This window comes from Peromyscus maniculatus, chromosome 7 (assembly GCF_049852395.1).
Source record: "Peromyscus maniculatus bairdii isolate BWxNUB_F1_BW_parent chromosome 7, HU_Pman_BW_mat_3.1, whole genome shotgun sequence".
Taxonomy (NCBI): Eukaryota; Metazoa; Chordata; class Mammalia; order Rodentia; family Cricetidae; genus Peromyscus; species Peromyscus maniculatus.
This window is the reverse complement of record NC_134858.1, coordinates 85685919-85711571: the sequence shown is the minus strand read 5'-3', so window position 1 is coordinate 85711571 and position 25653 is coordinate 85685919. Positions and strand designations below refer to the sequence as shown.

At 44.2% G+C, this 25653-nt stretch overlaps 1 protein-coding gene and 1 non-coding gene across 5 annotated transcripts; both read left to right on the top strand.

The window, feature by feature from the left end:
• Positions 1 to 1407: 1407 nt before the first annotated feature.
• Positions 1408 to 25653, top strand: Mto1 (mitochondrial tRNA translation optimization 1). 4 transcript variants are annotated; one of them, XM_006995087.4, is made up of 12 exons: positions 1408 to 1713; positions 2696 to 2895; positions 2968 to 3085; positions 7546 to 7835; positions 11783 to 11895; positions 11990 to 12180; positions 12491 to 12621; positions 14834 to 15038; positions 15525 to 15696; positions 18534 to 18652; positions 23014 to 23174; positions 25321 to 25653. In XM_006995087.4, the coding sequence occupies exons 1-12, from the start codon at positions 1437 to 1439 to the stop codon at positions 25435 to 25437; spliced, it is 2094 nt and encodes a 697-aa protein (XP_006995149.4). In that variant the 5' UTR covers positions 1408 to 1436; the 3' UTR covers positions 25438 to 25653. The 4 variants fall into 4 exon arrangements, with proteins under 4 accessions (XP_006995149.4, XP_076432907.1, XP_042137333.2 ...); XM_076576792.1 differs by having other exon boundaries at positions 1422 to 1713; positions 7549 to 7835; XM_042281399.2 differs by having other exon boundaries at positions 1692 to 1996.
• Trnaa-agc (transfer RNA alanine (anticodon AGC)) lies at positions 6742 to 6816 on the top strand. The gene has a single exon. It is a non-coding gene; the product is annotated as a tRNA-Ala (tRNA).

Here is a 25653-nt window from a genome sequence, read left to right as displayed (position 1 = left end):
GGGCTACTTATCAATTCCAGGCTGAGAGGGCAAGAGCAAGGAGGAGTTGGGGGAGAAGAGCTAGTAAACATTTGATGGTTCTTGAAAAATGTCCACTGTTTGTGCAAGAGAAGACTACACAACACTTTATACCGTAGGATCTCAATTTCATTATTCATGGTCAAAGCATCAATATTCACTCCTGAGCTGGACATGCTCTACACACTTGTAATCCCCACACTCAGGTAACTGAGGCAGGAGGATAGAGATTTGGAGGCCAGTTTGAGCTACATAGCAAGAACCTGTCTTAAAGGGAAAAAAAAATCCAAGCCAAGCACAGTGGCATAAACTTGAAATGCCAGCATTCAGCAAGCTGAGGCAGAAAGGTCGTTGTGAGTCCCAGTTCACCTTGGGCTGCAAAGTGAGCTATCCCAAAAAGATAACAGAGGCCAGGAAAATGGCTCCTTGAGATTTCACCTCAGAGGAAATTGTTGTACATACATATAAAAATAGTTACTAGCAACAGAAGGCTGACATTCTTGTGAATTGGGGAGAGAGCACTTGGTTGGAGTTACAAGTTCTCTAATTCTCCATGTCTGTGTTTATGTAATGTTTAAGTTGTGTATAAATAGGGACTGGAGAGATGGCTCCGAGATCAAGAGCTCTTACAGAGGACCTGGGTTCTAGCTCAGTGAAACAATGGTGGCTCACAACCCTTTGTTGCTTCTGTTCCAGGGGATCTGATGCCTTCTCTGACTTGTGTGGGCACACTTGTGGTACACACACACTCATACACATAAATACCTTTAATAAATGTTTAAGTTTTATGTAAGTAAAGGGGTTTTGAGGACATGGTAATATTAGTATGTAGACCCACATGGATTTCAGCACGAGGCAATCCTCCTGCCTCTGCCTCCCGGCCCCCAGGACTGGGATTACAAGCATGCAGCACCACGGTGAACTGAGAATGTTGGTTATTAATACAAACAGCAAAACTGTGTATCTGATGATTTTACTCATCAGAACACGGGTTGCGTTAGTCAAAACAACCTCTCAGAAGAAGGCTTTAAGGCTGTCAATTCCAAAAGGCTGGACACTGAACCTCCAACTTTCGCCTGCTCCTTGCTCTCCCGCCACAAATGTAATCTGTCGGGGCGACCCGAATTTCAGACTGTGGTTTTGACAGCGCCCTCAAATCCAAAGAATCTGATAAGGCAACCTGATCAAACTTAACTGTTCGTAGGTGGTAACCTGGCTATAGAGACTGGTCCACTTGAAAGACCTAACCTCAACCTCCCGGGCAGAACCGCCCAGCCAAGCGCCATGGGGTACCCGGCAGCGAGGGAACGCACATCCGGCCTGCGCGCGCCCCCCGGCGGCCTTAGCCGCTGGAGCTCCAAGCCGCCAATCAGAGGCGACGCTGGACGCAGGCGTGCTGCGCTCTGACGCAGGGCAAGATGGCGGCGCCCAGACGGCTTCCCCGGGGCTTAGTGGCTGCGGGTCGTCTGTCCTCCCTCGGCATGTTGCTTCTCCGGGACGGCGGCCGCTGGGCCGCGGCGTCCCTCGGCAGACGCTTGCCTTCGCCTCGCCTCCGCAGCGACAGCGCGGCCCCGTGCCGCGCGCGCTTCGATGTGGTGGTGATCGGAGGCGGGCACGCGGGGACCGAGGCGGCCGCCGCCGCCGCGCGCTGTGGCTCGCGGACTCTGCTCCTCACACACCGCGTGGACACGATCGGTGAGGAGCCCCCGCGGCCTCGGCCGGCCTGTGACGCAGTGCGGGGTTGCGGTGGACGAGAGTGGTGGGTGACCGGGGTGTGAGGGAGCGGAAGACTGCCAGGCACGCCGGGTCGCTGGGTTAACCTTCCCGGGATTCTCACCTCAAAGAAAGGGTGAATTAACGTTCTCACGCCCGTTTGATTAAGCGACATGGTGCGTTCACCGAGAGCGTGTCAAGCCCTCGTTGGAGAACGGCGCTCCTCGTTCCGTTCTGTATTTCCATTGAGAGTTTTGTGTCCAAGGTTTGTTGACACGCGCGGTAGCGTACGCGCCACTTTATCTATTCATCACTGGATGAACACTAGATGGATCGCGTTTCTTGGCTCTTGCAAATAGTGTTTCGTTAGACATAGGAGTACACTTGTCACTTTAGCCAAAGATTTAATTTCTCTTGGATATATACATAGTCATGCAAAACCTTTATTCTGTCAACGCAGTAGGATGTGTTTAAAAACATTTCAGAGGCTGTTAGTAATTCTCATAAATGTGTTTAATGAAAACCATCTTAATTTGAAATGAGATGAAAGAGGGGTTGTTGTTTGTTCGTTGTCACGGGGTCCCAGGACCTGGCTGGTCTGGCAGAACTTGCTGTGTAGACCAGTCTGGCTTCGAACTCACAGTGATCCATGTGTCTCTGCCTCCAGAGGGCTGAGATTTAAGGTGTACTTGGCCAAAATGATTGTTTTATGGAAATTTGGTGCAATACCAAGAGTTCCTTGGCTTCAAGGAAGAAAGATGACTTTGCCTTAGAAGGTTGAGTCCCTAGGGATGCAGAAGGCAGGAATGATTCACTCATGCTCTGCTAATTCCTCCTCTCTTTGAAGTTAGAGGAGAAAGTTTTTTTCTTAAATAAGGGCTAATTACCTGTAGGGACAGCTCTTTATTAAATAATATGTACAAGGTACTCATTTAATCACCATGATCGTGTCCATTCTCTTTAGGTCAGATGTCCTGTAATCCTTCCTTTGGTGGCATCGGAAAGGGGCATTTGATGAGGGAAGTAGATGCCTTGGATGGCTTGTGTTCTCGGATCTGTGACCAGTCTGGTATACATTACAAAGTATTAAACCGGCGTAAGGGTCCCGCTGTGTGGGGGCTGAGAGCGCAAATTGATCGGAAACTTTATAAACAGAACATGCAGGTGAGCAAAGGCGGCGACAGGAAGGACTGGGCTTCTCCAGCTGCTATTTCAACTGGCCTTCTCCCTTGACAGAAGGAAATCCTGAATACGCCCCTGCTCACTGTTCAGGAGGGAGCTGTAGAAGATCTAGTTCTTACAGAACCGGAGCCTGGATACGCTGGGAAGTGCCGGGTCAGGGGTGTTATTTTGGGTACGTACTGGCTAATAGTACTCATCCCAGCACATCAAACACTGTGAGACATTTGCTTTAGAGGAGAGTATGGAGATTTTTTTTTCCTATTCCGGGAAATTCTTGTTTCCTCTGCCTGGATAAGGAAAAATATGTAAACAGTCTTGTGTCTCTTCATTTTGACCATCGTGAATCTCGGTCAAATTCTGGGTTCATCAATACTGTTTTAGTGCGAGACTCCAGAGCCTGAATATCTGTATCTTTTATCCAGGCTCTTCTATCATAAATTTGCTTCTATATTTGTTGTTTTATGTGTGAGGTGCTTGTGTGTGGCGGTAGAGGACAACTTTTGAGAGTTGGTTCCCGACTCTCAACATGTAGGTACCAGGAATGGAATTCATGTCGTCAGGTTTGGCAGCAAGCATCTTTACCCACAGAGCTGTCTTAACCATGTCCCCCTCTTTTTAGTATATTTCCCCCCATATATCCTGGGCTGGCCTCAAACTCAGAGTATAGCAGAGGATGGCTTTCAACTTCAGATTCACGTGCCTCTACCTCTTAAGTGCTGGGATTAGAGGCATGTGCCATCGGGTCTCATGGATGTATGCTAGGGATTGCACCCAGGGCTTGCGTGTTAGGCGGACCTTCTGCCAACTGAGCTCTGCCACCTGTCCCTGCGTTCCTCTTCGTTAGGGTTCCAGTTGATGTGGCGAAACACCATGACCAAAGGCAAGTTGGAGAAGAAAGGGTTTATTTGGTTTGCGCTTCCATATTCACAGTCCATCGCTGAAGGAAGTCAAGACAGGAACTCAAACAGGGTGGGAACCCGGAGGCAGGAGCTGATGCAGAGACCATGGAGGGGCGCTGATTACTGGCTTGCTCCCCGTGGCTTGCTTAGCCTGCTTTCGTATATCACCCAGGGGTAGTACCATTCACAATGGCCTGGGCCTCCCCACGTTAATCACTAATGAAGAAAATGCTCTACAGGCTTGCCTATAGCCCGATCTTGTGGAGGTGTTTTCCCAATTGGAGTTTCCTACTCTGAGATGACTCTAGCCAGTGTCAGATTGGCATAAAATTAGCCAGTACAGTTCCTCAGCCTCAGTCTTTTCAGGTTCTCTATTTCTGAGCCCATGTGAGGAGAAACTAATTCGATTTTCCTGTTTTCTCCTCTTCCCTATATCAATTACCATTCTTCCAGCTACTGTCTAGCATTCAGAAATATAATAAACTTTTTTTTTTCTTTTAGTCAGGTCTCCCTGTGTAATCGAGGCTGGCCTCGAACTCAAATCCACCTGCCTCTGCTTCTCAGGTGTTGGGATTAAAGGCATATGTACCACCACACATGGCCTGTTTTATCCTTTTTTTTTTTTTTCTTTAAGTTTCTGACAGTTTCAGAAGGATGAAGAAATTGTGTCATGTTTAGCCAAAAGTCTAAAATCAGCTAATTTTCTTTTTTCTTAATATTTCTTTTTACATATATGAATGATTGCCTCCGTGTGTATGTGTACCACATGCCTGCCTGGTGCCTGCAGAAGCCAGAAGAGGGTGTTTGATCCCTTGGAATTCGAGTTATGGACAGTTGTGAACTGCCATGTGGGTCCTAGGAATTGAACCCAGTTCCTTTGCAAGAACAGCCATTGCTCTTAACTCCTGAGCCATCTTCCCAGTCCATGACGGTTTTCTAAACCGTCACCAACTGCACTATGCCCATGTGATCTTAGGAACAGGTGTTTACTGCTTTTGTGGGGAGGGGCTTTGTTTTTTGTTTGTTTTGTTTTGTTTTTGTTTTTTTGATACAGGGTTTCTCTATGTATCCCTGGCTGTTCTGGAACTTGCTCTGTAGACCAGACTGGCATCAAACTTGTAGAGACCTGCTTGCCTCTGCCTTCTGAGTGCTAGGATTAAAGGCGTGCGCCACCACCGCCCAGTTGAATTTAGGAATGTGTGAATTAGTAATGAAAAACATCATGTTTTCCCTACTACATTTCTTAAATTCTTGAGATTTGTAACATACTATTCGTGTGTATGTGTGCTTGTGAGCAGACCGTTCTCTCCTCCCACCATGTGGCTTCTGGGGATCAAGCTCAGGCCATCAGGCTCCATAGCAAGTACCTTTTGTCTGCTGAACCATCTTGCCAGCCTCCTGACTTGCTTATTTTGCAAACAAGTGCCTCTGGCTGATCCTGGAGCTCACTGATTCAGCCAGCCTGGCTGAACTGTCCCCATTTTCTCAATGCTGGGGTCACAGACACCGACCACTGTGCCGACACACTCAGCTTTCTTACTCATTTAAAATTCTTTGCCTGGGCTGGAGAGATGGCTCAGAGGTTAAGAGCACTGGCTGCTCTTCCAGAGGTCCTGAGTTCAATTTCTAGCAACCACATGGTGGCTCACAACCATCTGTAATGAGATCTGGTGCCCTCTTCTGGCCTGCAGACATGACATTCTGTGCATAATAAATAAATCTTTGAAAAAAATTCTTTGCCTTGAGTGGGAGATGGAGAGATGTTTAACTAAAGGCAAAGCTTTCAGTTATAAGGTGGATACTTCCTAGAGATGTAATGTCTCAGATGGTAACTATAGTTGATAATATAATGTTGGACCCTGAGATTTTTCTAAGGGAACAGAACTTGAGTGTTTTGAGGTACACACACACACACACACACACACACACACACACACACACACACACACACACACACACACGGAGAGTAGCCATGAGGGGTAGTAGGTATGTTAACTAGGATTATATGAATTTACATAAGGTGGACCATTTTTGTTTTGTTTTTTTTGGGTTTTTTTGTTTGTTTGTTTGTTTGTTTGTTTTGTTGTTTTGTTTTTTTATTTTTTGAGACGGTTTCTCTGTGTAGCTTTATGCCTGTCCTGGAAATCACTCTATAGCCCAGGCTGGCCTTGAACTCACAGGGATCCGCCTGGCTCTGCCTCCCGAGTGCCAGGGTTAAAGGCATGTGCCACCACCGTCCGGCTAAGGTGGACCATTTTTTATTTGTTTATACTTTAATAAACAATTTTTATTAAGAAAAATTGTTTTTTGGCTGGGTGGTTGTGGCATATTCCTTTGAGTTCGAGGACAACCTCATCTATAGAGTGAATTCCAGGACAGCCAGGGCAACACAGAAAAAGCCTGTCAAAACCGCCCCCACCCTCCCTAAAAAAAAAAAAGAATATACTTTACTGCTGGGTGGTGGTACACAGCTTTTAATCATATCACTCAGGAGGCAGGGGCAGGCAGATATCTGTGTGTTTGAGGCCAGCCTGGTCTACAAAGCAAGTTCCAGGACAGCCAGGACTGTTACACAGAGAAACCCTGTCTTCAGAACAATAATAGTAATAATAAATAATAAATAAATAAAACATTTTAATTTATTAAATAAATAAATAAATGAAATTTATGAAAAATAAATTTGTTCATACTTTAATAAAGTTTTGTGATGGTGGGTTTTTGTGTGTGTGTGTGTGTGTGTGTGTGTGTGTGTTTGTGTGTTTGTTTGTTTTGGTGGGGTCAGGGCTTTGTAGACCAGGCTGGCCTCAAACTCACAGTGATCTGCCAGCTTCTGCCTCCAGAGTGCCGAGATTAAAGGCATGCACTACCACATCTGGCTGCACTTTTAAGTTTTTAAAAATGACTACGGGGGGTGGGGGGGGCAGGGGTGGTTGGGGATTTAGCTCAGTGGTAGAGCGCTTGCCTAGCAAGCACAAGGCCCTGGGTTCAATCCTCAGCTCCGACAAAAAAAAAAAAAAAAATGCTTTAAAAAAAAAATGGCTGGAGAGATGGTTCAGCACTTAAGAGCACTGGCTGTTCTTCCTAAAGGTCCTGAGTTCAATTCCCAGCACCCACATGGTGGCTAATAACCATCTGTAATGAGACCTGTCGAGCTCTTCTGGCATGCTGGCAGAACACTGCATTTGTAATAAATAAATCTTAAAAAAATAAAATAACCTCAGGGGCCAGGCGGTGGTGGCGCACACCTTTAATCCCGGCACTCGGGAGGCAGAGCCAGGCAGATCTCTGTGAGTTTAAGTCCAGCCTGGTCTACAGAGTGAGATCCAGGACAGACACCAAAACTACACAGAGAAACCCTGTCTTGAAAACAAACAAACAAAATAAAATAATAATAACTACAGGGGCTGGAGAGATGGCTGAGGGGTTAAGAGCACTGGCTGGTCTTCCAGAGGGCCTGAGTTCAATTCCCAGCAACCACATGGTGGTTCACAGCCATCCATAATGAAATCTGGTGCCCTCTTCTGACATGCAGGCATGCATGCAGATAGAGCATTCATACCAAAAAAATAAAATAAAATAATAGAAATAGCTACAAAAATTCTCAAATACAAAAATTGCTAGAGATAGGAAGTTTTTCTGTAATTCTGATATAAAATATTCACATTCTATTTTATTCTATAGTAACAATCAGAAGGTTAGTTACAATTTTATGTTTTTTTTTCTAATCATTTAGCAGATGGAAGCACAATTTATGCAGAGAGTGTAATTCTGACAACTGGGACATTTCTGAGAGGCATGATCGTAATTGGATTGGAGATGCAGCCTGCAGGACGTTTGGGGGATCAGCCCTCTATAGGGTTGGCTCAAACTCTGGAGAAGTTGGGGTTTGTGGTAGGAAGACTGAAGACTGGGACCCCACCCCGACTTGCCAAAGAGTCCATTAATTTCACCATTCTAAACAAGCACACACCAGATAATCCATCCGTGCCATTCAGCTTCCTCAGTGAAACAGTGTGGATCAAGGTAAGAGAGTTTATGAATGATGCTGATTATTCACAACAGGAGGTATCCTAACCATCTCTTTCGCTTTCTTTTTTACATTTCGTTTTGTTTTTATTTATGTATCTGTGTGAGGTTGACTGTGGAGACCAGAACAGAGTTCCTTAAAGCTGGAATTACAAGAGATTGTGAGCTACCTATTCTGGGTGTTAGGAACTGAACTCTGGGCCTCTGGAAGAGGAAGAAGCATTCTTTCTTTTTCTTTTCTTTCTTTCTTTCTTTTTTTTTTTAAAGACAGGGTTTCTCCATGTAGTTTTGGTGCCTGTCCTGAATCTTGCTCTGCAGTCCAGGCTGGCATCAAACTCACAGAGATCTGCCTGGCTCTGCCTCCCAAGTGCTGGGATTAAAAGCAGGCACCACCAACACCCAGTGCTAAAGTATTCTTAACTACTGAATCATCTCTCCAGCCCCTCCCTTTATTTCTTTCTCTCTTTTATGTGTTCGGGTGTTTGCCTTTATGTATGTACGTTCGTGCATCATGTGAACGTCTGGTACCCAAGTAGGTTAGCAGAAAGTGTTGGATCCCATAGAACTATAATCACAGAGAGTTTTAAACTGCTGCATGGGTGCTGGGTATCAAACCGTGTCCTTTGGAAAGCGACTGGTATTCTTAACTGCTGAACCATACCTCCAACCCTCCCTCCGTCTTTCTTTTTTTTTTTTTTTTTTTTTTTTTTTGAGACAGGGTTTCTTTATGTAGCCTTGGCTGTCCTAAACTAGCTCTATCATCTAGGCTGATCTCAAACTCACAGGAATTGATTCTGTCCTTCTACAACATGGGTCCTACAGTCAGGTCATCAGCCTTGGCAGCAAGTGCCTTAACCTGCTGGGCCATTTGGATGACCCAACACTCTCTGCATTATGTTTTTGGGTTTTTTTTTGGGGGGGGTTGTTTGGGTTTTGTTTGTTTTTGGAGAAGGGCTTGTATTGAGTATTGAACCTAGAGCTTTGCACATACTAGATGAGTACTCTGTCACTGAGGTATACTCCCTGTCCCCACCTGTCCTCCAAGTGGAAAAAGTAAATATAGTGTATGTTTAGAATTAAGGATTAAGGGCTGGAGAGATGGCTCAGTGGTTAAGAGCACTGCCTGCTCTTCCAGAGGACCCGGGTTCAATTCCCAGCACCCACATGACGGCTCACACCTGTAAGTTTGTAAGCTCTAACTTCTTTGCCAGGGGATCCGAGTCGCTCCATGGACACTGCATACATGTTATGCACAGACATACATTCAGGCAAAACACTCATACACATAAAATAAAAGAAACCCCCCTGGGTGGTGGGGGCCCACAACTTAAATTCCAATATTTGGGAAGCAGAGGCAGGCAGATCTCTGTGAATCTGGTCAGCAAATAGAGTTCCAGGACAGCCAGAGCTGTTACACAGAGAAGCCCTGTCTTGAAAAACCAAAAGTAAATAAATCTCAAAAAATATAAAAAAAATGCATTGGGTATTAGTAATTGAAGTCCCAGTTTCTTATAAATTTCCTGATATGAATAGCTCTAAATATTCTATTACTATTTTTATCTTTGTGTGTGTGTGTGTGTGTGTGTCTGTGTGTCTGTGTGCTCAAGCTATGGCATGTAGTAGAGATCAGAGAACAACTTGTGGGAGTCCATTCTCCTCCACGTGGTCACTGGGGCTGAAGTCAGGTCAGGTATAGTGTCTTTCCTGCTGAGTCATCTCGCTGGCCCACTTTGATGGTTTTGTTTAGTAAGATGCAGCTTAGGACGCCATCTCCTTGACATGTATGTTACTTTTCACAGTTTAGAGACAGGGTCTTGCTGTGCATCCCCGACTGCCCTCCCGCCACAGTCTTCCTGCCTGTTTCCCAAGTGCTCTAACTTTTATTGTAACTCGTTAGTTTGGGTGATTGGGATGTAGTTTAGGGGGAGAGTGCTTGCCTAGCCCTGGTGCATTCCCCAGCATGACTAACCTTGTCATGGTGGTGTAGATCTGTCATCCTAGCCCTTGATAGGTGGAGACCAGAGGACCAGAGGTTTAAGGTCATTCTCAGCTACATAGTGAGTGTGTGGCCAGCCTGGGCTACATGAGAGCCTGTATTTTTTCAGGTTTAAAGTAGACACACACTTGTAACCCTAGCACTCAGGAAGATTGGTGAGTTTGAAGGCTGCCGGCACTACTTTGTGGGACCTTGTCTCAAAAATGTTATTTCACAAATCTGGGAACTAGTGTAATGAATTAAATTTAGATACTACTGTGTCATTCTTTTTTTTTATTAAAGTTTTTTTGTGTATATGCATGGGAGCACAAGTACCTGTGCGAATGAGAAGCATCAGACACTTCTAGAACTGCAGTTACAGGTGGCTGTAAGCCTCCTGATACCTATGCTGACCACTGGGCCCTCTGCAAAAGCAATAGTGCATGAGTGCATGCTTTTCACTGCTGCGCCGCCTCCATCCTCTCCCCACGGCCTTTTTTAGCAGACTCTCAACTGGAGCTGAACCAAGGCTTGCTGGAACTCTGGATGTGCGAGTCGCTACTCCTGGCTTCTTTCATTCCTCCTCCTCTTTTTCCTAGTTTTAGTTTAGTTTTGTTCTAGATAGGTTATCACTGTGTAGCCCTGGCTGCCTTCTGACTTTAGACCAGGGTAGCCTTGAGCTCTCGAAGATCTAACTGTGTCTACTCCAGTACTGGATTAGAAACATGTGCTACTACACCTGGCTGTTTTACACCCTAAGAAGCGTTTATTTATTTATTTGTTTGGGTGGGTGGGTGCCCCTGTGCTATGGCACCCATATGGAGGTCGGAGGACAACTTGAGAGTGTGAGTTCTGTTCTATCATGTAGGTTCCAGGGATCAAACCCAGGTGATTAGGCTTGGTGACAAGTGCCCTTATCCCCTGAGCCATTGATTGACTGATTGATGCAGGGTCTCACTCTGTAGCCCTGACTTAAAACTCACTATGTAGACCAGGCTGACCTTGAACTCACAGAGACTCACCTGTCTCCCAAGTGCTGGGATTAAAGGTGGGTGCCATCATGCCTGGCATCCACTGAGTCATCTTGCTGGCTCAGTTTCTTTCCTTCTTGGTAAGTTTTAAGACATTTATAGATAACATTTTCATGTCTTTAACAAAGAAAAGCTCACCTAACACCATTATCACAACGAAACTTTGTGTTGCATTGGGTTTTCATAAGATAGGGTCTTGCTATGTAACTTTAGCAAATCTTCCTGCTTCACCTTCCCAAGTGCTGGGATTACAGTTGTGAAGCACTATGCCCTACTAAAACATTCCTTTTTTTTTTTTTTTTTTTTGCATGGGGAGGGGGGTGTTGGGGGTGTTCCCAAGACTCTGAATAGCCCTAACTGTCCTAGAACTCTATCTCTGTAGATCAGGCTTCTTCAATTTAGGTTCACCTATTGGGTTATTGTTTATTTTTGGCAAGGATATTTAATTATGCACAAATTTAATGTGTGCTAAAGTAAGTCAGTATTGTATAGGTTTTATTTGATTTTTTTTTTTTTTGTAGGTTTTATTTGAATTAGAGGCAAATCAGTAAGTAAAGAAGCAAAGTAATGTTATATGCCAGCCATGGTTACCCGTGTGCAGTCGCAGCTGTCAGGAGGTAGGGCAAGAGAAGAGCTGCTCTTCACAGAGAGTTCAAGGCCAGTCTAGGCTACTGGAGGCCCTGTCTCAAACAGACAAGCAGGTGAAATCTGTGTCGTATGTGATTATTGTTTTCTTTCTTTTTTTTTTTTTAAAGATTTATTTATTTATTATGTATACAGCATATATGACTGCAGGCCAGAAGAGGGCACCAGATCTCATTCTAGATGGTTGTGAGCCACCATGTGGTTGCTGGGAATTGAACTCAGGACCTCTGGAAGAGCAGCCAGTGCTCTTAACCTCTGAGCCACCTCTCCAGTCTGTGATTACTGTTTTCTAGCCAGAAGATCAGCTGCCGTGTTACTTGACTCACACCAACCCCAGAGTGGATGAGATTGTCCTTGGGAACCTTCACCTGAATAACCATGTTAAGGAAACTATAAGAGGACCCCGGTAAGGACTAGAAGTGAGTGCTTAATCACTTTAAGGAACAAGGTAAACTTTTTTTGTCATCAAATTTACTTTAAATTTCAATGTCTTATTCTAGATACTGTCCCTCTATTGAATCAAAGGTTTTACGTTTTCCAAACCGTGTACATCAGGTTTGGTTGGAACCGGAAGGAATGGATTCTGACCTTATCTACCCCCAAGGGTTATCTGTTACCCTACCCGCTGAGTTACAGGAGAAAATGATAACATGCATCAGAGGCTTGGAGAAAGCCAAAATGGTTCATCCAGGTAAAGAGGGTCACAGGCATGCTTCAGCAAGCAGTGAGGTGGTCTGCTTCTGTTGTTGCTTAGTGCTCCATAAAATAGGCCAAAGCTGGACATGTGACACACCTCTGTAATCCTATCACTTGGGAAGCTAAAACAGGAAGCTTTCTTCAAGTTTGAGGCAGAGTGTGGCTACATAGCAAGACCCTGTCACAATCTATTAGTAGATGAAGCCCAGCATCTCTACATTCATGGAGTCTGATGCACTTTGTATTTCTTCTTTGAGGTGGGGGCAGCTGCTCTGACTTACTGTGGGAACTTGTTGTTGGTCCAGGCTATGGTGTTCAGTATGACTATCTGGATCCCCGGCAGATCAGCCCGTCCCTCGAGACGCATTTGGTTCAAAGGTTGTTCTTTGCGGGACAGATCAACGGAACCACTGGCTACGAGGAAGCTGCAGCTCAGGTGAGATTGGTTTTGTTTTGCTTAAGACAGTGTCTCTAGGTAGTGTTAGCTGTCCTTGAACTCACCAAGTAGAGTCGGCTGGCTTCAAACTGACAGAGATCCACCTGCCTCTGCTTCCCAAGTGCTGGGATTAAAGGCGTGCTCCACCATGCCCAGCTCCAGAAAAGAATTTATTCAGATGTTACTATAAACTAAAAGAGACCATTTCATTAGTGTTCTTTTTTTAGTGTCTTGTTGATTATGCAGATCTTGGATCAACACTAGTTCAGGCTAAGTGGATATAGCTGTTTATATAGTACACTTATTCTGTTTTAAAATAGGGTCTTGCTCAGGCTGATCTTTTGTTTTTATCAAATAGATTCATGTAGCCCAGATTGGCCTCAAACCTGCTATATAGCTAAGGCTAGCCTTGAAAATCCAATTCTACCCTCACCTTCCAGGTGCTGAGATTACAAGTCTGCTTTGCCTCCATAGTGTTAAGATTACAGACTTGTGCCATGTTGTCCAGCTTGTGGGGGATGATTTTGAAAGCACTTACAGCTAGTTTCTAAGTCCCTAGATCTGCTAGGATATTGAGAAAAAAAATTATGGAATTGCTTCTGAAGTGTAAAAACAAGCATTTTAATTAAGATTTCTGAAAATTATCATGTTGTTATTACTATTTTGGCTTTCTGTGTTATGTGTAAGCACATTATGCATATTGAGACCAAAGATCAGCATTAGATATCTTTCTCAATTGTTCTTCACCTGATTTTATTTTATATGTATGAGTGTTGTGTCTGCATGTATGTATGTCTATGTACCACCTATGTACCTGATGCTTATGGAGGCCAGAAGAGGGCATTAGATCTGAAACTAGAGATACAAATGGTTGTGAGCCACTCTGTAGGTACTGGGGGATCAAATCCGGGGCCTCTGGAAGAACAGCCTTAACTGCTGAGCCATTTCCCTAGCTCTTTTTTTTTTTTTTTTGAATGTATGGGAAGGAGTATGTGCACATGATGAATGCAGGTACCAGAGAATGCAGGAGAGTTCTCTAGAGCTGAAGTTATCAGTGGTTATGAGCTGCCCAGCATGGGTGCAGCAAACCCAGCTTGGGTCCTCTGCAAGAGCAGTCCAGACTCTTCCCTCTTGAGCCGCGTGTCCAGCCCCTCCACCTTACAATGTGAGACAGAAGCTCTCACCGCACTCATGTTAGGCTAAACTGACTAAGCGGTGAGTTGCAGTGACCCATCTGTCTCTGCCTTCTCAGTGCTGAGATTACAGGCCTGTACCACTGTGCTCCACTTTTTCATGAGACTTAGGGATCAAATTGAAGTCCTTAGGTCTTAGAGGGAGGCATTTTATGAAATCTTTCCCATAATATTCTTTACCACTGTCTTAGTCACTGTTCTATTGCTGTGAAGAGACACCATAACACCGCAACTCTTATAAAAGAAGGCATTTAATCTGGGCTGCTTTACAGTTTTCAAAGGCTTAGTCCATTCTCATCTTTGCTGGGCCTTGTGGGGGGGGGGGCATGGTAGCAAGCAGGCAGACATAGTGCTGGAGAAGTAGCCGAGAGGTCTATATCAGGATCTACAGACAGTAGGAAAAGAGAGATAATGGGCCTGGCTTGGGCTTTTCAAACCTCAAAGCCTACCCCATATCTACTCCAACAAGGCCACATCTTCTAATCCTTCTCAAATAGTGCCATTCCCTGATAACTCTGGGGGCTCTTATTCAAACCATCACACATTTATATTCTTTTTTTTTTTTTTTTTTTTTTTTGGTTTTTCGAGACAAGGTTTCTCTGTGTAGCTTTGCACCTTTTCCTGGAACTCACTTGGTAGCCCAGGCTGGCCTCGAACTCACAGAGATCCGCCTGCCTCTGCCTCCCGAGTGCTGGGATTAAAGGCGTGCGCCACCACCGCCCAGCTCACACATTTATATTCTTATGAGCCTGCTTTCTTCCTACCCTCTGTGTGTGTTTTGGTTCTTTGAGACAGGGTTTCTCTGTGTAGCCCTGGCTGTCCTGAAACTCATTCTGTATGTAGACCAGGCTGGCCTCAAACTCACAGAAATCTGTCTGCCTCTGCCTCCCGAGTGCTGAGACTAAAGGAGTGCGCCACCACACTACCCTGTGTTTTTTTTTTCCCCAGGTAGTATGCTAAATAGAATAGCTATTTGTTCAGTTCATAATGGCCTCTTAAACATTCCAGTCCTCTTGTAGGGTGTGATAGCTGGAATCAACGCCAGTCTTCGGGTCAGTCAAAAACCACCCTTTGTTGTAAGTCGCACAGAAGGCTACATAGGAGTCTTGATTGATGACCTCACTACACTGGGCACCAGCGAACCATACCGCATGTTCACTAGCAGGGTAGAGTTCCGCTTGTCACTGCGCCCGGATAATGCTGACATCCGCCTCACATTCCGAGGTAATTTTTTTCCCCCAAGACAGGGTTTTCTCTGTGTAGTTTTGGTGCCTGTCCTGGATCCCATTCTGTAGACCAGGCTGGCCTCGAACTCACAGAGATCCACCTGGCTCTGCCTCCCGAGTGCTGGGATTAAAGGCATGCGCCACCACCACCTGGCTCCCGAGGTAATTTTTAACAAAATCCTCTGAGGTATTGCACTACTTTTTGGGTTATTGGTTTATGTAGTTGCAGGATCTCTTATAGTGTAGTTAAGGTGACTTTGGATTCCTCTTCTTGACTCCACCTCTCAAGTAGCGGGTGGCTACTACAGCCTGCCTTGGGAAGAGGAAGCTGGGTGAAGGGCTGTTGAGACAAGGTCTCCATGGATAGCCTGGCCAGCCTTGAATGACTGTAGTCCTGCCTCTAAGTGCTGGGTTACAGGGCTGTGCTGCCACACACACCCTGCCCTCTACTGTCCTTTCAAACTTCTCCCTCTTCCTTTCTTAGCTCATAAGGACGCCGGCTGTGTGTCCCCACAGCGATATGAAAGAGCGTCATGGATGAAGTCTTCCTTAGAAGAAGGCATGTCTGTGTTGAAATCCATTGAGTTTTCAAGCTCCAAGTGGAAAAAGTTAATTCCACAAGCTCCTATAAGTATTCATAGAAGCCTTCCTGTCAGGTATGATTGTCAGTATGGACTTTTCTTAGTTTTTACAGAAAAATGAGATTTCAGAGAGACATCATATACAAGCCCCCTACCTACACATTTTAGATGAATACAGCTTTCTCTTAGCTTTTCAGCAGCCTTTAGTATAATTCATCTACCTATTCAATATATATAAATATGTGAGCCATGTATGACATTAATCGCGGCAGTTAGGAGGTGGGAGGCAGGGATCAGGAGCTTCAGATCAATCTGAACTGGGCTTTGTAAGACCCTATCTTGAAAAATAAAAATTTAAAAGAAAAGTAAAGCGTATATGGCTGGGCATGTAGCTTGATGGTAGTAGAATGCGTGCTTAGCATGAGTGAGGCCTTGGATTCAGTCTCCAGAGTCTCTACCTCCCAAGTGCTAGGGAGTAAAAGCAGGTACCACCATACCTAGTGAAAATTTTTCTTAATGAAATATATTTATGTGTGATTATAAGTTAATATTTTTTATGTGTTTAGGTGTTTTGCCTACATGTATGTATGTATGTATGTGCACCATATGCATGTCTCATGCCCAGGGAACTAGAAGAAAGTGTCAAGGTCCCATGGAACTAGAGTTACAGGTGGTTATGGGCTGCCCTGTGAGTGCTGGGAATCAAACCCAGGTCCTCTGGAATAGCAGTCAGTGTTCTTAACCCCTGAGCCATCTCTTCAATTCTTAATATTTTGTATATGTGTAATTTCTTTGTGGTTCCCATTAAGATCTTTTGGTTTTCCTCAGTTTTAGAGGCTCCAAACCAAAAAATAGAAGGACCCATTTTCTTTGCTAGGCTCAAACCAATTAGATTGACACCATCTAATACATGGACTATATAAAGGAAAATCCTTCAATTAAAAAAAAAAACAAAAACATTACCCAAGCATGGTGACCTTTAATCCCAGCACTAGGGAGGCAGAGGCAGGTGGATCTCTGAGTTCAAGGCCTTCCTGATCTATAGAATGAGATCCAGACAGCCAGAACTACACAGAGAAACCCTGTCTCAAGAAGAAAAAAAAAAAAAAAGCATAATATTATAATTTTTTTCATAGTATTATATACTCTAAATTCTTACTTGTCTTTATTATGAATTTTTTGAAGGCCCATGCCTCGTTTGAGATTTCCTTTCCCTCAGTTTGGTTATATGGCCTATATGTCTAAAGGACATTCATAGAGAGCACTATTGCTCCAGGAACAAGCAGAGTCTTATGTGTCTGTGTTGTTTAATCCAAGCCACCCTTAAACTTGCTCAATTATCAATAGGATGAGCTTTTACCCCTGATCATCCTCAGTCATCAATAGGATGAGCTTGTACCCCTGATCCCTCAAAGTGCTGGGACAAAAAGAAGTTCTGAGGACCTTGAATAATATAAAAAGTGTGTATTTCACCATGGGTCCCCACCACCACCACCCCACCCCACCACCCGTTTGAAAAAAATGTGATTTAGGTAGGAGAGGGAGCCAGCATCAATAATCCTCTGTACTTTAGAGGTACACTGTACATACCATGATGGCATTGATACTCTCCCTCTGTGACACTGTCTGTCTGTGGTGGCTCCTGTAAGGGCACTAATCCTTATGGCTGACCTCACTTCTTTAGTTATTAGACCCCAACATACAAATTTGGGGACACCACATTATCACTGCTGCAATCAATATATTTGTTTACTAGCTCTATTAATCAGTTTTATGGTATAATAAATACCTGAGGCTACACATTTTATTTTTTAGAAGGGTTTATCTGGCTGCCAATTTGGAAGCTGAGACTTCAAGGCTGGCAGCTTCCTCCCTTTGACTCTGCTGAGGGTGTTATGACTGACCAATCGGATTGCTTCATTTAAGAGCATGTGCTGCTCTTCCAAGACCACATAGAGAGATAGATGGGAAGCCAGAAATCTCGGTGTCGGGCTTGCTCTTCTGACAAGAAGTCACTAGTGTGAGCCTAACTTCATGACAGAGTGTTGACCTCTTCTGAAGAGCGGAGACCTAGTTACTACTGGTCACAGTCCTTCCTCTTAAAGGGTATTCCTCAACAGTGTGACATAGAGACTGCACTTCCAGAGCATGAGCCTTTGAGGGACACAAACCAAATCTGAACCCTAGATTTCTGTAGGTTTGTCCTCCAGTAGAAATCAGGCTGCTGTTTGTGCAGAAGGATGGCTCACTCAAAGTACACTAAACAAGACTTAGTAGTTGTGAAGCATATTCCTGTTCTCTGGACATGAGGAAGCCCTTGTTAGCAGAGGATATTCTTTGTAAACCAAAAAGAGGACAACAGCCTAAAAAACCTTAACAACAGTATAAGTCTGACGATAGGAAGTCAGGAAAGCAATACTTTTGGATGGGGGTTTTAAGCTGGGGTTTCATGTAACCCAGGCTGTCTTCAAACTTGCTGTGTAACAAAGACTGGCCTGGCACACCCAATGCTCCTGCCTCTGCCTCTCAAGTACTTGGATTATAGGCGTGCATTACCAGGCCCAGAGAGAATCAATTACTTTTTTTTTTTTCTTCTTGATGGTCTGTTTTGCAGATGCTGCACTTTTTACTTATTTTATCTTACTTTATTTTGAAACAGAGTCTCTTTATTCCTGGCTGGTTATATAGACCAGGCTGGCTTCAAACTCAGAGATCCTTTTGCCTCTGCCTTCTGAGTGTTGGGATTAAAAGTGTGCACTACCACTGGCCCAATGCGACTGTACGTGGGGAAAAATTAAGAGTCTCTTTTAATTACTCTGATATTTAGTATTATTGCAAGGGATTTTGTTCCCAGTTTGCCTTATAGAATATGGATGGATCCTTGTGTTAATAAAACTTTTTACAATTGGCAGTGCCCTAGATGTTCTTAAGTATGAAGAAGTTGACATGGAGTTACTAGCCAATGCTGTACCTGACCCCTTGAAGAAGTATACTACTTCTAGAGATCTGGCTAGAAGACTGAAAATAGAAGGTAAACGAGTTGTTTCCCTTAGATGCCTGTGTTCTCTTTTCTGTATGTGCAGACCATGATGAGCAGTAGACCCACCGAGAGCACTGTTTGCTGAGCTAGTGGCGCATGCCTGAGGATAACATTGGCTTCGAGTTTCTGTAGGTTTGTCCTCCAGTAGAAACCAGGCTGCTGGAAAGGGCACAGAACGGGATGCTTATGGGAGCGGTAGGGAAGTTGGTGACGGTGTGCTGGAGGGGACCTTAGACTCCCTGGGGACCATCCAGGTGGTGAGAGTGGTGCATCCCACCCAGGGTCGGTGTTCTCTTCCAACCCCAGACCTGTCAGTTTACTGTGCTGGGCGGTGTGTGTAGGATGACCCCTATGTTGCCTGCCCTTCCAGTACGTCATTTTTTTTTTTAAGATTTATTTATTTATTATGCATACAGTGTTCTTGCCTGCATGTGTGCATATGTGCCAGAAGAGGGCACTTAACCTCTGAGCCACCTCCCCAGCCTCCCCATTATGTAATTTTATAAAAGGCTAGTAATGAAAGCAAACCTACCAGAAATTCTAGAAACATTTTTCCAAATGACCCAATATTAAGACATTAAGGGACTGGAGAGATGGCTCAGAGGTTAAGAGCACTGACTGCTCTTCCAGAGGTCCTGAGTTCAATTCCCAGCAACCACATGGTGGCTCACAACCACCTGTAATGAGATCTGGTGCCCTCTTGTGGCCTGCAGTCACATATGCTGTATACATAATAAATAAATATATCTTTAAAAAAAAAAACATTAAATCTGACTTAAAAATAACCTAGATGGGCCTGGAAAGATGGCTCAGTAGTGAAGAGCTCATGCGCTCTTCCAGAGGACCAGAGTTCAGTTCCCAGGACCCACTTCAGGTGGCTCACAACTACCTGTAACTTTAGCTCTAGGGGATCCACAGGCACCTGCACTCATGGATACACACCACAGACACACACATGATTAAAAAATAACTTGGGGGGTGGCGGCGGCGGCGGCGGCGGCGGCGGCGGCACATACCTTTAATCCCAGCACTTGAGAGGCAGAGCCAGGAGGATCTCTGTGAGTTCGAGGCCAGCCTGGGCTACAGAGTGAGATCCAGGATAGGCACCAAAAACTACCCTGACTCGAAAAACCTAAATAAATAAATAAATAAACAAATAGATAAATAACTTGTAATATCTTAAAAAAACAAAACTCAAGTCAGTCAGTACTAGTGAGAACATACAGGAAGAGTAGACTTTATTTCACCATTATGATTTCTCTACTAAAGAGTTTCTTTAGATATTTAGGGTGTGGCACTGGAATCAGCTGCTTAGATTACATATCTTAAACTTGGTGCACAGCTTTACTTTGTTCAGTAAATATTAGGTTCCAATTAGCATAGCCCAGAAGCATTTATCATTAACTTGTTTACAGAAAATAATTCAACCATAGCATAGCTGCCCCTTGCTCTGTGAAGACTAGTGCTTATAAAAATTCCAGCACCCCCTTGAGGTTTAAGAGAGACCACTTTGGGTTCAAGTACAGCAGAGATGGGAAACTTTCAGTTGCTACTTGAATCTCCCTAACCTGACCAACTTCTTTTAATCTTTTTCTCTTTAATTTTATTTTTATTTGCATTTTTGTATTTGTGTGTGTGTGTGTGTGTGTGTGTGTGTGTGTGTGTGTGTCTCTCTCTCTCTCTCTCTCTCTCTCTCTCTCTCTCTCTGTGTGTGTGTGTGTGTGTGTGTGTGTGCGCGCGCGCTCATGGAGGGCAGAAGGGGGTGTCAGATCCTCTTGTAACTGGAGTTACAGATTTCATTTGTGAACTGCCTGATACAGATGTTGGAAACCAAAGGACCCCCCTCCCCCCTGTACAAGAGCAGAAAGTGCTCTGAACCACTCTCCAGTGGTTTGTTGGTTTGACTCATGGTCTCATGTAGCCCAGGCCTGCCCAAACTCCTAGGCAGCTGAGGATGACTTTGAGCTTTTAGCCCTTCTTGCCTCTGTCTCCTAAGCCGGGATTGCCAGTGTACACCACTGTTCCTGGTTTTGTGCAGTGGTGGAAAGTGATGGCTAATGTTGATTGTGAACTTGACAGGATTTAGAGTCACCCTGGGACACAAGCATGCCACACAAGCCCTCTGCCAGCTGAGCTCCATGCCAACCCCTACACAAGATTCTTGAGGGCAGAAGTCAGTGTCACATTGTGTTATCTTTCTTGTTATACAATTTATATTTGAGAGATTAAGTGTGCCCTGGCCATATGCAAGATCTCAGCTATCCCAAGTAATAACATAGTTAATATATAACTCTTGTTGCTGTACAGAGTACCTGGCAAGATACCACTCAAGGGGCTGGAGAGATGGCTCAGTGGTTAAGAGCATGGGCTGCTCTTCCAGAGGACCCAGGTTCAATTCCCAGCACCCACATGGCAGCTCACAACTGTCTATAACTCCAATTCCAGGGCTTCTGACACCCTCATACAGACATACATATGGGCAAAACACCAAATAATATAAAATAGAAATAAATTATTTGCTGTGGGATGTTCTGTATGTCCTGTGGGAGCCCGTTCTTGGGCTCCTCGTGGCTTTACCCAGCAGGTCCACATAGAGGATGACTAGGACCATGAGCTTGAGTGCAGGTGTCTGAGACTGTCTGCACTTGGCTGTGCTGTGGGATGGTCTGTATGGCAAATGTATTGCTCTGATTGGTTAATAAATAAAACAATGATTGGCCCGTGGCTAGGCAGGAAGTATAAGCGGGACTAACAGAGAGGAGAAAAGAACAGGAAGGCAGAAGGAGTCACTGCAGCCCCCGCCAGGACAAGCAGAATGTGAAAATGCCAGTAAGCCATGAGCCACGTGGCAAGGTATAGATTAATAGAAATGGATTAATTTAAGATATAAGAACAGTTAGCAGGAAGCCTGCCATGGCCGTACAGTTTGTAAGCAATATAAGTCTCTGTGTTACTTGGTTGGGTCTGAGCTGTGGGACTGTGGGCCAGGCAGGAAAACTCTAGCTACAATTATTTTTTTTAAAAAGCCACTCAAGGAAGGGTTTATACATGCAAAGGCCAGAGAACCACCTGGAGTGTTATTCATCCAGATGAATGAATTTTGGCTCATGACTTGAGGAAACAAAGTTCATCCTGGAGGGAAAGGCATGGTAATGAGAGCAGCTAATCTGTGGTTTCCTGGAAATAAGGCAGTCACAGTTCATCCACATTCAGGAAACAGAGATGCCAGCACTCAGCTCCCTCTCTCCTTTGAAGTCCAGGGCCTCAGCCTGTGGGGTGGTATCACATGCATTCAGATGGGTCTTCCTTTTCTTTTTTTACTGTTTTGGAAACATTGACAGACTGAGTAGTTTCTGTAGTGATTTTAAATCTTGTCAAATCAATGATCAGTATTAACCATCACATTCCATTATACTTTGAGGGCTATTTGTGAATCATAAAATTGTGCCAGGTACAGTGAAGCATTCCTGTGTAATCCCAGCACTTGGGAGCTGAGATAGGGGTTGTAAAAGGTCTTCCTGGCCAACTTCGTGAGACAATGTCTAAAAAGTATAAAAAGGGCTAGGAACATACACAGTAGTAATGGTAGAGTATGTGTCTTCTTGCCTAGCATTCACGATGCCCTGAATGTCCTGGATTTAATTACCAGTGCAAAACCAGACAACTTTAAGTTTTGACTTTATTTTTCTAAGAATAGGATGCATGACAAAATTGCCAAGCTTTCTTCATAACATTACTTCTCAATAACAACCGTAACTAAATTGCGTAAGTTATGTTTGCCAACCAAAAAACACCACTTCTAAAAATTATTGCTTTGGGGCTGGGTAGTAGAGCTACTTGTCTGGTGTGTATAGGCCATGGGATTAATTCCTGGGACCACACACACATGCACACACTCAGCTTCACGTGAAAATGACTTAGAGAACCATTTTTTAGGAGAAACAGCCCGTCTTTAGGACTTAACATTTGCACTGACTAGAAAGTCAGATTCAGCTGGGCGTGGAGGCAGACCCCTATAGTACTTCCGCTTTGGCAGTGGAGTCCAGATGACAATAGGAGTTTAAAGTCATCCTTAGCTGTATGTAGTTCATCTGCATTACACAATTTCTTTAAGTCAAAAAGGAACACCAACTAGGAGTTCAAGGTCACCTCACTACACTGCAAGGTTGAGGCTAGCCTGGGCTGCATAAGATTCTGTCTCAAAAATAAAGATTATCTACCCTACCTGTCTCAAAGTATCAAGTATTGAATGAGATGATGCATGTAGAAGCCATTTGTAAATAGTAAAGAGTTATATAAATATAGTTTGTTAGTATAATATATGTATCATAATTCTAATTTTTTTTTACCAGCTACTTATGAGTCAGTCTTGCTGTATCAACTACAAGAAATAAAGGAGGTTCAGCGAGATGAAGCTTTCCAACTGCCACAAGACCTAGATTATCTAACAATCAGGGATGTGTCATTGTCCCAAGAAGTTCGAGAGAAGCTACACTTGAGTCGCCCACAGACAGTAAGCAAGCCAGCAATGGGAAGAAGCAAGTTGTAAACAAAGCCTGGACTTAGAATGGTCACATGAGTGATCTTGAGAAACTTAATCTTGAGGCTGGAGTTCTTGCTGCTCTTGCAAAGGACCCTGGTTTGGTTCCCATGTTGGCTCACAACAGACTCCAGTTCCAGGGAATTTGATGCCCCCTTCTGACCTCTGAGGGCACTGCGTGTACATGGTGTGCTTACATACATTCAAAAACATTCATGACATTAATCTTAAGAACAATGTTAAAAGAACATTGTTCTTGAAAAAATCGTTGTTTGTTTTAAGACTTGGTTTGATTGCATTTATACTCTCATCCTGACCATGTGCTAAAGCATGAGTGCACACCTCTTATTGTGTGACCACTGAGGCAAACAGTTTAATGTAAGCATAAAATTTTATTTCTCACCAAAAACAAAAACGGAAAACAAAACTGATTTTTCTCTTTCCCAGTAATTATGAAAAGCCAGTAAGTCTGAGCTAGAGGTGGAACTTTGTGCTCCCCTCCCCCTCCATCGTGAGATTTTGCCTGCCTTGAACTTAGACAGGTCTTGTCTGTTGTGTTCTGAAAACACTGCTTCCTTTAAGTCATCCAGTCTTAGCATCTTTCCATCCCTCTTCCTCAGACTCCTGAGCTTTGAAGGGAGGAGTGTTGATGATACAGATGACTCGTTTAGGGCTGAGCACTTACCCCTCATTTTCTGCATGTTGACCAGTTGGGAGTCTCTGTGTTAACTGCCATCCATACCACATATTTTCTTTAAAAAAAAAAAAAAAAAAGAGCAGGAGCAGTGGTGGCGCACGCCTTTAATCCCAGCACTCGGGAGGCAGAGGCAGGTGGATCTCTGTGAGTTTGAGGCCAGCCTGGTCTCCAAAGCGAGTTCCAGGAAAGGCGCAAAACTACACAGAGAAACCTGTCTGGAAAAAACAAAAAAAAGAGGGGGAAAGATCTGTTGTTTTATGAGTGTTTTCCTTGCATATGCTTATGTATACCATGTGCATGCCAGGTGCCTCTAGAGGTCAGAAGAGGTTATCAGATTCGGATCCCCTGGAACTGGAGTTATGGGTGGTTGTGAGTAGTCACCTTGTGGGTGCTGGGAGTTGAACTCTGATCCTCTCTAAGAGCAACAAGTGCTCTTAATCAGTGAGCCATCTCTTCAGCCCTCCCACAGATCTTCTTAATGGAAAGAAAAAGATATTATAACATGTTATGGGAATGGGGAGTAAGGTGATTAGGGAGTCTTCATAGCCCAGGCTGGCCTTGAACTTGAGATCTGTCTTGGTCTTCCTAGAATTAGAATTACTGGTGTGTGCCAAGACCTGGAAGTGTTTTTGTTTGTTGAAACATGGTCTCCCTGTGTGGCCAATCTGCTCCAAACTTGCAGTCCTTCTGGCATGATGCCAAGTGCTGTGATTACACACATGTCCAGTTTACTTTTGATCTTGCACACAGTTTTAACTTCTGAGCTGAAGACATAATGTCATATCTCCATTATCTGCTGTACAAACTTACTTTTAATGACATTTAAATTGTTTATGGTTTGAATATTTTACCTGTATATATGTGCACCATGTGCATGCCCATGGGAGACAGATGTAGAGGACATTGGATCTCTTGGAACTGGTGTTACAGATGGTTATAAGCTGCCATGTGGATATTGGGAACTGAACCTGGGTCCTCTACAAGAGAAGCAAGTGCTCTTAAGTGAAGAGCCATCTCTCCAGCCCTCAGATTTTTTGAGGGGAGGGAGGAGGAGGGATTTTTTTCAAGACAGGGTTTTTCTGTGTAGTACTGACTCTGTAGACCAGGCTGGCCTGGAACTCAGAGATCCACCTGCCTCTGCTTCCTGAGTGCTAGGACTAAAGGCATGTGCCACCATCACCCAACTCACGGATAATTTTTTAAGCTGGGTGTGATGGCACCTGCCTAAAGTCCTAGCTATCATCTTGGGAAACTGAGGTGAAGGAGGATCTCTTTCACCCCAAAGTTCCAATCCAATCTGGTCAGTGTGGCCACACCCTGACTCAGAACTAAATACTTTATAATCTCTACTATAGAGATTGTGAGGAGAGCAGATTGGATGCGATGTAGCTCACTTTGGTTCTTTTGTCATTTAACTCCTAGATTGGGGCTGCTAGTCGTATCCCTGGAGTGACACCAGCTGCCATCGTCAATTTGCTCAGATTTGTGAAGACCACTCAGCAGAAACAGGCCGCAGTAAAGGAGCACCAAACCAGTTAGTGCTTACGTGGGATACAAAGAAACTTCGAGAACTGTAACTTCCATTTCATAGAGGACTTTAGAAGAAGCTTAGAGAGCATAAAAGGAGATAAAAATAACACCTGTGAGCATTGTTAGATTATTTTAGATTTGTCCTTGTAAGACAGAGGTTACAGTTGTGCATTTTTTTATGTATCTAGTCAAAATTGTTAAAGAACAATGTATAGTTCTCTCTGA

Excerpts from the sequence above, each read along its gene's own strand:
- Mto1 (XM_006995087.4), top strand. The coding sequence starts at position 1,437 with ATGGCGGCGCCCAGACGGCTTCCCCGGGGCTTAGTGGCTGCGGGTCGT. Across the intron at positions 1,714-2,695 it reads ACACCGCGTGGACACGATCG|GTCAGATGTCCTGTAATCCT; the intron begins GTGAGGAGCCCC and ends CATTCTCTTTAG. Across the intron at positions 15,039-15,524 it reads CATCCGCCTCACATTCCGAG|CTCATAAGGACGCCGGCTGT; the intron begins GTAATTTTTTTC and ends TTCCTTTCTTAG.